Source organism: Podarcis muralis, chromosome 8 (assembly GCF_964188315.1).
Source record: "Podarcis muralis chromosome 8, rPodMur119.hap1.1, whole genome shotgun sequence".
Taxonomy (NCBI): Eukaryota; Metazoa; Chordata; class Lepidosauria; order Squamata; family Lacertidae; genus Podarcis; species Podarcis muralis.
In genome coordinates, this window is record NC_135662.1 from 31,751,549 (window position 1) to 31,764,206 (window position 12,658).

Below are 12,658 nucleotides of genomic sequence, written 5' to 3' on the forward strand. Positions count from 1 at the left end.
TCAAAGTGCAAGTAGATAAATAGGTACCGCTCTGGCGGGAAGGTAAACAGCATTTCCGTGCGCTGCTCTGGTTCGCCAGAAGCAGCTTAGTCATGCTGGCCACATGACCCGGAAGCTGTATGCCAGCTCCCATTGCCAATAAAGCGAGATGAGCGCCACAACCCCACAACTGGACCTAATGGTCAGGGGTCCCTTTATCTTTACCATAAACTGGAGAACCAGTTAGCTGTCTAAGAAAATTGAATATCCCAGGGTCCCAGTGGCTGGGATGCTTGTGGGAGTTGGGGGCAGAGAATTCAGATCTCATTACACTCCCAGTAATATAACTGGGAGAACAACAGGAATCAAATTCAAAACTGGACGTATTAAAATATAAATAAGAAGGCTATTTCCTGACTTTTGGAGGGAAGGAACTCTGTTTTCTGAATCCAGTTCTGAACAGAGCAGAGAGAGATTGCCCATCACTTGCAAAATGTCAAGCCCAAGTAGGCTTCGATTCCAAATATTATACACAAGGCACAGTAATGGCAATAATAAGAAAGTTTCCCATTTTTGTGTGAATTTAGAGAACTAAGTTCTCTGACTCTCATTCACATAGAACAGTTGCTATTTGCAGAACTGCAGCTAAGGTTATGATTGAAGAAGCTCAGACAATTCAGATGAAGTCCTGGAAAGGACATCAGGAAAGAGTTGAAAATAGCAATAATACCGTGTAATGAAAAAAAAGAAAAACTAAAAAAAAAAAAAGACCCCCAAATCCCCCTATAGGATAAAAAGGAAAATGGAATAGGGATGGGAATTCAATTGCCATAATAAAGCGCCAGAAATGAAAAAGAGCAGCATCCATGCAGGGATGGTAATTGCCTTTGCATCCAGTGTCTAATGCTTGAAATAAAATAAAATAAAAAAGCTATAAAAGCAGAAAAAACAGGAATAATCATCATCATCATAAACAGTTAGGTCCCATTGTGATTGATGGTCCTCCTGTGTCCAGTTTGCCTCTGCAAATTCAATTTGTAACCAAATAAATATTTGGCACTGCTTGCTGTAGTTCCTGCGACAGCAGCAAGAAATCATTTGCACATAAATAGATTTGTCCTCAAAAATGCAAAGCGTTCCATGTCCATCATCCCAGAGGTGAGACAATTCTTTACAGCTGATAACTACTTTTCCATAATGCCCAGTGCCAGGTAGGAGTGTCAAAGTTCTTTTTTTCTTCCACTGACAGGTGCTATGTGTCTCTAATAGGGTGCACAAGTGTCCATTTTCTTTCACATGATTTTTCAAATCAGTTCTCCACATTTCTGCAGCAATTTGTGGGGTATTTTTAAAAAAAAATCTTCATGACAATTTGTCAGCACTTTGGGTCTGAATTCCTCCTAATAAACATATTTTTTGAATGCAGTTTTGTCTAACGTACAAATTTATGCAAGGGATTCCCCAACCACCATGTAACACAATTGATAAGTTATTATACCCTAGCATATTTTTTTTCTTTTTCTTTTACACATTACTTGCCTGAAGGACTGCATCACAAAATTCAGAGAAGGGCACTGTTCAAAAAATGGCTGTGTTTTAGTTCTTGTATTATTTCGGGAAGTGCAACTCAGGTAGGTTTGTGTTTAAATGAGTACTGGATCAACATTTTTCCTTCATCCCTTAGCCTGGCCCCAACTCTGTGAGTTATTTGTTTATTGCATTTATATACCACTTTTTTTTTTGATGGGACGCGGGTGGCACTGTGGGTTAAACCAAAGAGCCTAGGACTTGCCGATCAGAAGGTCGGCGGTTCAAATCCCTGCAACGGGGTGAGCTCTCGTTCCTTGGTCCCTGCTCCTGCCAACCTAGCAGTTCGAAAGCACGTCAAAGTGCAAGTACATAAATAGGTACCACTCCGGCAGGAAGGTAAACGGCATTTCCATGCGCTGCTCTGGTTCGCCGAAGCGGCTTAGTCATGCTGGCCACATGACCCGGAAGCTGTACGCCGGCTCCCTCGGCCAATAAAGTGAGCTGAGCGCCGCAACCCCAGAATCGGCCACGACTGGGCCTAATGGTCAGGGGTCCCTTTACATTTACCTTTACTTCCAAGGAGCTCAAGGTGGGGTACATGGTTCTCCCCCTCCCCATTTCATCCTCACAACAACCCTGTGAGGTAGGTTAGGCCAAAAGATGATGACTGGCCCAATGTCACCTGGAGAGCTTCATGACTGAGTGGGGATTCAAACCCTGGTCTCCCAGGCCATAGTCCAACACTCCTAGGGGCTGAGGTCCCTTTGACCCCACAATAAAATATTTGAGTTGATGGCCATTGCCATTCAACTGGTGTGTTTGCACCACGTCATGTGATTGATTATATGGGGCAGGACTTACCTACCCCCTATAATTTATTCAAGTTGGCACTCCTGGTTATAGGACACTCCCCAAGCAGACTGTGAGGGGTGCAGAGGGGTGCAGAAGAAAGGAGAGGAAGGGGACTTGGGCTGTCACCGTTAGGTTTAATATTCTTCAAATTGGAATAGAAGCCTATTGCAATACAGACATGACTATGATCTCCTCTTCACGTCTCTTCAGAGATGAAGCAGGAAACGAAGATAATTCAGATTACAAGAGGTGTGGTTGATTAATTTGTGGTGGAAGTAAAAGAAAGAAAGTTGTGACAAGGGTATTAGTTAACAACGTCCAGTAAGAATTCCAGAAGAGCTGTTCTTGCTTTACAAATGCACTGGACTTTTTGAAGATATTTCTGGCACGAAAGATAAAGGGAGCGTTAAGTGCATTATATATTTAAATTTTCCAAAGGTATTTGAAAAGGTAGCACGCAAGTGGCTTGTTTTGAAAATAAAGACCCACACGGTACAGCAGAAGGAACAAAGTGAATAAAGAAGAGGAGAGGTGATAGTGGGGGGAAGAAGGAATAATGAATATAATGCATTTCTTTAATGATGGGCCTATTCTCCTGAGAAGTCTGACAAGCATCAAAGATAACCCTGCTGCATGGAACCAGTGCAACTGTGCCTTTGAAATGTAATCTCACAAATATGCTGTCATTTGACTGCAAGAGCAAAAATGTTTATCTACAATGCAAAATTTTCTTTATCTTGGGTTTTTGAATTAAGCTTCCTTCTTGGTGCCAGACAAGGACAAGAATAATTACTACTATTTCTAAATAGCTGTGCGTGGTATCTTTAAACAACTGGGAGCAGACACATTGAACTGCTTTGTGTGTTGTGGAGCACCATACAGGGAAAGATGGTGAAGAAGAAAACAGGAAAGCACAGTCCTTCAATGGCTTGTATACTGATGTCTCTCAGCTGACGCATGATCACTTCATGCTGAAAGGAGACAATTGATGCACATAGAATTTCCTCCGCAGGGGTGGGAACACTGGTCAATCAAAGCTCTTGCCCCCATAGAGAGAACTTACATCCATTTTCTCCAACTTGGTGCTCATTAGGTTTTTTGGATTGCAGCTCCTAGTCATTGTTGCCAATTGTCAGAGATGATTAAAGTTGTTGTAGACCAACTTCTGGAAGGCGCCAGGTTGGATAAGGCTGCCTTATATACCTTCAAGTTGCTTCCTTTAAGACTGAACCAATCACACATCAGCTGAGGGATGTTGCTATCACATGTATCATCTTTTGTCAGGGGGCTGTCAGCAGCTCCTAGTTGGTTGCCCAGGAAATTCTAAAGACAAGGAAAAGTTTCTTACAGTCCTTTTTTATTTCAAACTTTACAGAGAGAGGCTATAGAACCCAGCCTCTTGAATAATGGCATTGTCCCAAGTAAATCTCCGCTCCCCGTCTCTCCCACTTCCTCATTCATCACTTCTACGGGTGCTGCTATGTGCCCTCTGTCTTTGAGCTCTTTGCTCTCCTACTTTTAAGGCTTGCTGGGTTCTGGGAGATGGAGGGTCTGGAATACTTTCTAGTGACAATATGTTAGCCAGCTGCTGCTCTGGCTCTGCCCGCTCCCATGATTGCCCAACTTTCCCCCCTCATCTGCCTCTGAGCTGTGACCTCCCTCAAACACCTGTTGCACATCTATACTGTCTTCCTCTTCCTCCTCCCTGGAAGGGTCAGGATGAGGAGAGGGTCTCCACCACCACTCCTCCTCTGCCCAGCCCCTGACATCTTTGAAGGAGCAGAGCTAGCCCAGTGCATTTTCTGCTGGCTCCCATATGTGTGCCAAACCTCCACAAACCATCTTTCTTTCCATGTCCATTGCATTAGAAGTGGACAATTTGTTGATTAAAAGAGAGTGACTTCTAACTAGGTTTTAGCCAGAGGAGACCCCCTGAGATAAATGAGCATGTCTAAGTTTCATTCATCTATTTCAATGGGTCTACTCTGAGTAAAACTGAATTGAAAACCACCCAAATTACCTACACTGATTGCTTTCTCAGCTGTCCTTTCTGTCGCAAGGGTACGCCATGTTGTAACTGACCTGCTAGATCTGGCAAAAGCTTTCCTATCATGCCTGGTGCCAGATGTTGACCACATTAGATCAAGCACCCTGTGGGCTTGGGGAGGGCTTGTTAGCAGCTCAACTTAATTGCATTCAACTTAATTGCATTCCTGGATAGCCCTGCAAATTCTTTTCAGCCGTGAGCCAGTCTCAGCACCCATTCAGCTGTGAGCCAATCACTGCCATTTTAAATTGCCAATAGTAATTTCATTTATCTTTTGGTCCGGGCATTGCATTTGGAGTAGCTTAAGATCGTTGGCAGCCAACATGGATAGGAACTAAGGATTGCTCCAGTTCTGCCACTCACACATTGCTGAAGTGTTTCCAGGGGTGGCAGAGAAAGCATGCACACACTCCAAACAGGGCTGGACCCTTCCCTGATTTGGGGGTTGGGGTTGGGAGGGGTCACGGTTATCACCATGCCAAAGGCTCTATGGAGTCTGACACCAGCCCTGATTCATCTGTTAGTGGTGACCATAACATTTGCTATTGCACAGAGAATGACTCCTAAGGAATCCTGACCTGAACAGCAGCGATAAGAGTGTCCACGAGCCCTTTTCTACAATACATAATGTTCTTCAGATGTGTGTTGAGAAAGGAATCTGGCAGTGTAATCAAAACTTGGTTAAACCATCATACTTCATTTATGGCACCACTGAAGTCTGGAATTCATTCCTGCATGAGCCATATTCACAGTGAACGAATGTGTGGTTTGCTTTTTCTTGTATTTGGTAATTGTGGCATATGACTTAATTGATAAGCACCCCTTGTGGCTATTTTTCATTATTGGTGAGGATGCGAAAGGATGGAAAAGGATGCTGTGTTTATTTCTATGAGGAAGAGGAACTGCTGAGTCCTGTTGATTTCAGTTGCCCAGGCAAAATGACCCAAACTTGTAAATTTCACAGTGGATGTTATTTCATAGAACATAAACATGTTGTCTCAGTAGTGATACTGCTTTCTTTTGTCCTCCAAGCCTGATTTCTGATTATTTCACTTCCTTATTAAGTTCCCTACAACTTGCCCTGGTGCTCAAAATGGGTGGAGCTGTTCTGTCATATTAGTAGAAAGTGCTTGTTGCCTTTCTGCTACTTCAACAGCAACGCTTGAGCAATGCTATGTCACTTCATTCAATTTTCAGCCCTCATCGCCTTCCTTTTCTCAGTTTTGATCAAAGTCAAAAGAAGTTGGTGGTTTTGCTCCGAATAAATGTCGAAGAGCCATTTCCTTTTTTATTATTATTCTGAAAATAATGCATTTGATTAAAACTGACATGTGCATTCCTAGAAAATTTTAGATTATTCAGTGGCCATTTGATGACACTGATGAAGTTTGCAAGACCTATCTGTATGCACTGAGAAGCAGGTCCCACTCCATTCAATGAGAATTGCTTCCAAATAATTATGAAAACAGTTGCAGCAACTCTGTCATAAAAAGAGCAAGTTTTATGCGTAAACAGTCATATGTCGGGTTGAAAACGCTGCAGCTTACTTCTGGGTTTCAGCGCTCGTGCATGCACAAAACCACTAAATCGCACTTTGAGCATGCGCAGAAGAGCCGAATCGCATCACTTGCGTGCGCAGATGCAGCAATGTGGGTTGTGAACGTGCCTCCCGCACAGATCACGTTCACAACCCGAGGTTCCACTGTATACTGTATTTTCATAAACTGCAACTAGGTAATGTTCAGATAGATGTTAATGAGTTTGAATTCCTCCAAGATCTGTGAACCCCTAACTCTTAAATATTTAACCTTATGTGTTAAACATACTCAGGTTATAATCCAGACAGACCTAAACTCATTCAAAACCGATTGACTTCAATGGAAGCATCAGTCCATGCTTAAATCTCTCACATTGAGTTGGATCTAAAATAAGACTGTTTCTTGTAAGGAAGCTAACTTTTATATGAATTTCACTCCGACCAGTGCTGCAATCCTATACACACCAGGAACAGCCTCATTGAACTCAATTGGGTATTTTTCTGAGTAGACATGATAGGATTGCATTCTTTGAGATAAAAAAATACAGTAATACCTCTGCGAACGTTCTCCTCATCTAGTGTCCATTCCGGTAAACGTCCGTGGCAAACCTGGAAGTACCAGAACAGGTTACTTCTGGGTTTGCCACTCGCTTATGCACAGAAATGCTAAATCGCGCTTTGCGCATGCACAGAAACACAAACCGCTCCACATGTGTGCACAGATACAGCATTTTGCCCTATGTCTTTTTCAGCTAGTGGCTGGGGCTCCGGAACGGATCCTTGTTGCAAAACAAGGTACGACTGTAGATGAATGTGGAATGTGTCCAGATGTCAATCTACTTTTAACAGTCTTTAACTTAGAGTGGAGGTTGTGTGTAGGGTTCATCATGAATACCTTTCACAACTGCATTTTTTCATTCAGTAGAAGTTCCTGTGTGTGTTGCAGAAGAGAGTATCAAAATACCGCACAATGATTTCACTGATAGCAAAACTATTTCAAGGAACAAAGATAATTTAAATGGTCTGTTATTCTGCAGGTTTGCACCCATTTTGAGTACATTCTTTATATTTTAATGTTGACAGTTACTCATGGATGAGCGCTGTTAAGATCCAGCAGTTCTACAGCCTAGGAGCAAGACTTTGTTCAGCACATCAACCTGCTTTGACTAGATCCCAGGGGAAAAGCAGCCGAAGAATTGTTTAGATTGACAAGTTGGACACAAATTCACAATTGGGTCATCAAATGTTCAAACTACATGGCTGCTGCTATTGTCTGCCATAGGAATCTCCACTTTCCTTGCACTTGACAGTAGCAAAAATGAAATATGAAGTTGTAAGAAGATATGAAAATATGAAATGGAGAAAGAAATACTTGACTCCAGCTTTGATGGAAATCTATGTGTATTGAATTTATTTTGGCTGGTGTATAGAAACTTTTTAATCTATGTCACTTTTTTTGCCAATGTAATTTTTCAGCTGCTGTATTTATGTACTTGTTCTACATCAAAGTTCTTTTTGAATTCCCTAAGATCCTGAATCTGCTACTTCCTTTCTGCCTGTACTTTGAATATGTAGATTTCTTCCCAAAACTTAGAAGTTCAAACTGTGGCCACTGGCTATAAAGCTGAGTGATTTAAAAAAAAAAAAGTAATTATCCAGAGTGCTGTATGGCTACCACTTTTTATATTCCTTCTTGTTTTCTTTTCTTTATTCAGGTACTAAAGTAGAGTGTAATATGGATAGTTACCGTATTTTTCTATCTATAAGATACCCCCATGTATAAGATGCCCCCTATTTTGGGGGACTCCGATTTAAGAAAAATGGGGAGAGATCTATTCGTGTATAAGACGCCCCCAAATTTTGGACATTATTTTTTAGGGGGGGAACCTAGTCTTATACACGGGGAAATATGGTAGATAGCCACAGATAATTCTATTTAAACTATACAAGGTCAGATCAACTTTAAAGGATCTTTCCCCATGTTAACAGATAATCTTTCTAATAAAGATTGTGCTTTTGTATCAGTGCCTTTTTTTATACATAACTCCTTCCATCCATCCCAGAGCTTTGAAGAACAGTAAGCTACATTCTACTTATGCAAAAGCATTCAGGAGGGAATGAGCAGGCCAAGTAGGAGTGTGGTCCATTGTGAAGCCATGAGCTGGGGAGAATCTGCAGGGCCAGATACGCAGGCCTTGTTGGCTGCATCCATTTCCTGGGCCTGAGGCTCCCCACCTCTGCATTAGAGGAAGGCCACCTTTAGATCCAAGCCATAATTGGTATCTAATAATTCTTTTTGCCAAGAGGAACATTAAATGGGCAGTTTATCTGAAACACACAACAATTGAGAAGTTTTTTAAAAATGCATTTGCCCACCCACAGATACCATCAATGTGGAAAATATTACCTCTAGCCTTCATCATGAGCACTGTAAAGAAGGGCCAAGAGGAAAACAATTTTTCTTGCCTTAAAACAGTCTGGGCTCTATCTTTTTAAATCACTTTCCTGTGGCCTTATTACCTCATCTTTAAGGCATGATTTGCTTTAGCAAATCATTTGGAAAGGAGGTGGGGATATACTCTTCCTTATTCCTTTTCCATTACTAACACGAAGTAGGGCATTTGAAGAAGTAGTCCACTAAGGAAATGTTGCTTGCTGGGTAGACAGATGGTGGCTGTTGTTGTTTAGTCGTTTAGTTGTGTCCGACTCTTCGTGACCTCATGGACCAGAGCACGCCAGGCACTCCTGTCTTCCACCACCTCCCGCAGTTTGGTCAGGCTCATGTTTGTAGCTTCGAGAACACTATCCAACCAAGATGGTGGCTAGGCCTGGCATTTGCCTATTTCAGGTGTCACCAACCTTTTAAGATACATTTGGATTTTTGAGTGTGTATTATGGGTGCCACCCCATCTGGTCACTTCTCTTTTCCCCTCCCTCAGATCAGCTCCCCATAAAGAGAAAGTGAGATTTTATTTTTCAAAGGGATCTGGTTAAAGCTGGATCTGGTAGAAGTAATCTGAAAAGTACAAAGAGCTTCAAGAGGAAGTGGGAAAGAGTGCCATTCTTTCTCTACAACATGACTCTACTCTATCACTTTCTCAAACAAAATTCACCTACTTGTTTTACCTCAATAAATTTATTCAGGCGAGGCCATTATGGGTTCCTTAACTCTTTGGAATTACAAAGATCATAGCATGTCTCATAGCTATATAAGTGAGCAGCAAGGTAGCCAGATTTGCTGGTGGTGTCAAATTGTTCAGTGTGGGTTAAACAAAAATGGATTGTGAGGTGCTCCAAAAGATCTTCGTAACTTTGGTGAATGGGCAGTAAAATGGCAAATGCAATACAATGTAAGCAAGGGTGTACATTTCAGCAATAAATAAATCCTAATTTCACATCCACACTAATGGAGTCTGTACTGTGGATGATTATGGCTGAATCTACAGGCATATGGAAAACACAGTGAAAATGCTTTTTAAAAAAACGTTTTGAAAAATATATTGAATTTGACATAGCTCACCATCGCCATCTAGTGTCACATTTGTATACTGCAATTTACAACACACTCAAAACATTTTAGTTACAGCTGTATAGCTCAGTCCCAGGAATGAGATCTTAGCGTCTCAGTGAACAGTTCAATGAATATGTTGATCCAGTGTGGAGCAGTTAATGAAAATGGCAAATTCCATCATTATGAAAGGGATTGAAGAACTGCCAATTTAATAACAACATCATTATACAAATGTATGGTGCAATCACAATTGAAATGTTGTGTACAGTTTTGGTTCCCTCCCTTAAAAAGGATATTGTAGAGCTGGGAAAGGATCAGTAAAGGACAACCAAAATTGTAGGCTGGAGCAACTACCGGTAGTTTGAGTTACAAAATGTTTAGCTTTTCAAGTTTATATATAAAAATAAGGGACATGATAGAGATATAAACAACTATGCAAGATGTGAAGAAAATGGATAGATGGAAATCTTCCTTATAATTCTAGAGCCGGAGAGTACACGATGCTACTGAATGTTGGAAGAGTCAGGAGAAACAAAAGAAAATACGTTTGCATACTATGGGATTCCTACCCACGGGATGTTGTGATGGCCAGAAACTTGGGTGAGTTTTAAAAAGGATTAGACAGATTCATGGACAAGAACATCATCACTAGCTATGTTCTGCAACCACTGTTGGAAGAAGTATGCCTCTGAATACCACCTGGGGAAAGTGCTGTTGCCCTTATGTTCTGCTTGAGGGCTATGGCTAAGTATCTGGTTCACCACTGTGAAAACAGGCTGCTGAACTAGGTAGGTCTTTGACCTGATCCACTAGAATGTACATGCAGAGACTGTAAATTATTTTCCTTTTAAAAATTGAAAAAAGACACATAGATCAAAAACATACAATTATCTGACCGGAGAAAAATTAATCTCATCCATTCTTCCCTGAATTAAATAACACATAATTTTCTGATCTGAAACCCCAAAAAGCCAAAAAAAAGGGGGGGAGGGGAATGAAACTATTAACTTACAATACAATAGCTGCCATCCCCAAAGAGCAATCTTACCTCTTAGAAATTCTAAGGATTTCAATGAACTGAGTAAGAAATAGAAGGAATTTAGCCTAATTAAAGCTCTAGTCTAACCGATGCAGTTTGAGCTGTGATGTGGTTCTCATCTGATTTCAATAACAGTTTAACTTTTTCTGCTCATAGTTATGACAGCCAATTTTTGTAAAAACAACCCAACAACCCAACATTGCTGTTTACATTATGCAAAGAAAAAAAGTTACTTCAAGGCCCATTTAACATTCATATGTTTTCAATATCTGTTTATTGAGCATTGATGAAAAACAGTCTATCTGAAAACATTTGCAGCAGCCATTTCATGGCTACTCAAGCCAACATCCATACATTACATCATGGTTCAAACAGCTCAGCACAATATACCATTTGAACAAAGCCAGTCATTTTGATTTTGTACAATTAGGCTTACAAAAATAATTTTACACCTAGAAAATAAATCAGATTCTCAATAAATTACAATATACTTATTATTTAACAAGGAAAAGCAGTGTATAAAATAGATAACAATATTAAGAGTTTCAAAAAGGAAAAGAGTTTCATTTCATTTGGCAGTCTAGGAAATCATTTAGTCATTCATCTGAGAGCTATGTACAGTGTTAAGCACCAAAAACTCTGCTCCTCTGCTTTCTTGTTGCAGTGCTCAGGTAACAATAGGCACTTGGACCAGATAGGAAGTATCCACAAAGTGGACCTGCCTCCTTCACCATCACCACCATCTTGTCCTATCCCACCATGAAATGGAAGCCCAAAGGGCAAGGCAAAGTAGTGGTACAGGACCTTGGAGAGCTCCAGGTGATCCACCTACTATTCCAACTAGGTCTGGAGTTCCCTTTTATGGTACTCAACCCAGATTGTCATGCTCAGGCTAACTCACTCCCTCTCTTGCTGTTAGTTCCCTCTTGGATTGTTGTCTATGCCAGTGGTCCAGTGATGTGGTATTTGGGAGAAGCATTTTCTGGGCATTCCTGAGCAAAGGTCTCAGCTCAGGACCAGTGCCAGACCTGTGTCTGGATTAAACAAATTAATGGAGGGTGAGCCTATGGCTACTATCCAAGATGGCTATGTTCTGCCTCCACTGTTGAATGCAGTATGCCTCTGAATGCCACATGCTCAGAATCACACCAGAGGGAGTGCTATTGCGTTCAGGCTTCCCATAAGTATCTAGTTGGCCACTATGAGAACAATATGGTAAACTAGATGGGCCACTTGCCTCAAAGAGTAGGCTCTTCTTATGGTCTTATATCTAACTTTTCCATGGCCTTTACTGCAGGGCGTTCTGGGATCTGCTACCCAGAGTGGGCATTATGACACAACCCAATCTCTATTAGGAACAACTTTGGTGTAAGAAAGGCACCATGACATTGGTCCAATGGTTTTGATGTCACCGGAAAAGCATGACAAAGAACTGAACTGCAACAGCTTTGATACTATGCCGATATGGGTCTACAGTTGTAAAATCTATGGATATTTTAAAGTCACGTGGAGGATGTTTTCCCATTTGTTTGTTTTTTTCTAAAACAAAAGAGAAAGATTTGAGGGAAAATTGAAATATACCCAGTACTTTCTTATAAAAGCTAAACTCACTTTGCTCATTAAAAAACTTAGCACAACACATAACATTGTGCTATTCAGTATGTGAAACTTTTTTAGTTGCATGGCATTTTAAATTGGATATGCTTATTTTTACTGATTAAAAATCCAGTGTATGACATGATATTGTAAGCTTTTGGTATCAAAGACTTTTGTAGTCCCCCTCTCTTTTTTGCCAGCTGGGAAAATAGAGAAAGATAGAAGATGAAAATATAAACCATCAACATTTTTAAACAAATCCCACAGCAGTATTCACTTACTTAAAATAAATTCCATTGAAATTAAGGAGATTTGCTTCCACATAGGTTAGAATCCAATGCATACTTGCCTGAGAGTAAGCTCCACTGAACACAATGGGTCCTATTTTTGAGTAAACATGTACAGGATTTCACTATACAATTCACACATACGTCACATAGATGCTTGCAGGAAGTATTTTGGCTTTCAACCTCCATTGTATATTCAAGAAAATGAGACACCTGCTTTGATTAACTGTTAAAACTACTTGCTTTGCTGTTTCATTATTTCTAAATTTCAGCTTGCAGT

The 12,658-nt window shown here is 40.7% G+C and overlaps 1 protein-coding gene across 2 annotated transcripts in view; it reads right to left on the reverse strand.

The window, feature by feature from the left end:
- Nucleotides 1–2,396: 2,396 nt before the first annotated feature.
- The window catches only part of HNF4G (hepatocyte nuclear factor 4 gamma), a 64,956-nt gene continuing 54,694 nt past the window's right edge, over nucleotides 2,397–12,658 (reverse strand). The window contains exon 11 of one of the 2 annotated variants that reach the window (XM_028736666.2): nucleotides 2,397–3,684. In XM_028736666.2, the coding sequence (XP_028592499.2) occupies nucleotides 3,478–3,684 (207 nt within the window). In that variant the 3' untranslated portion in view covers nucleotides 2,397–3,477. The remainder of the gene's footprint in view (nucleotides 3,685–12,658) is intronic. The other variant, XM_028736668.2, reaches the window with a different exon arrangement.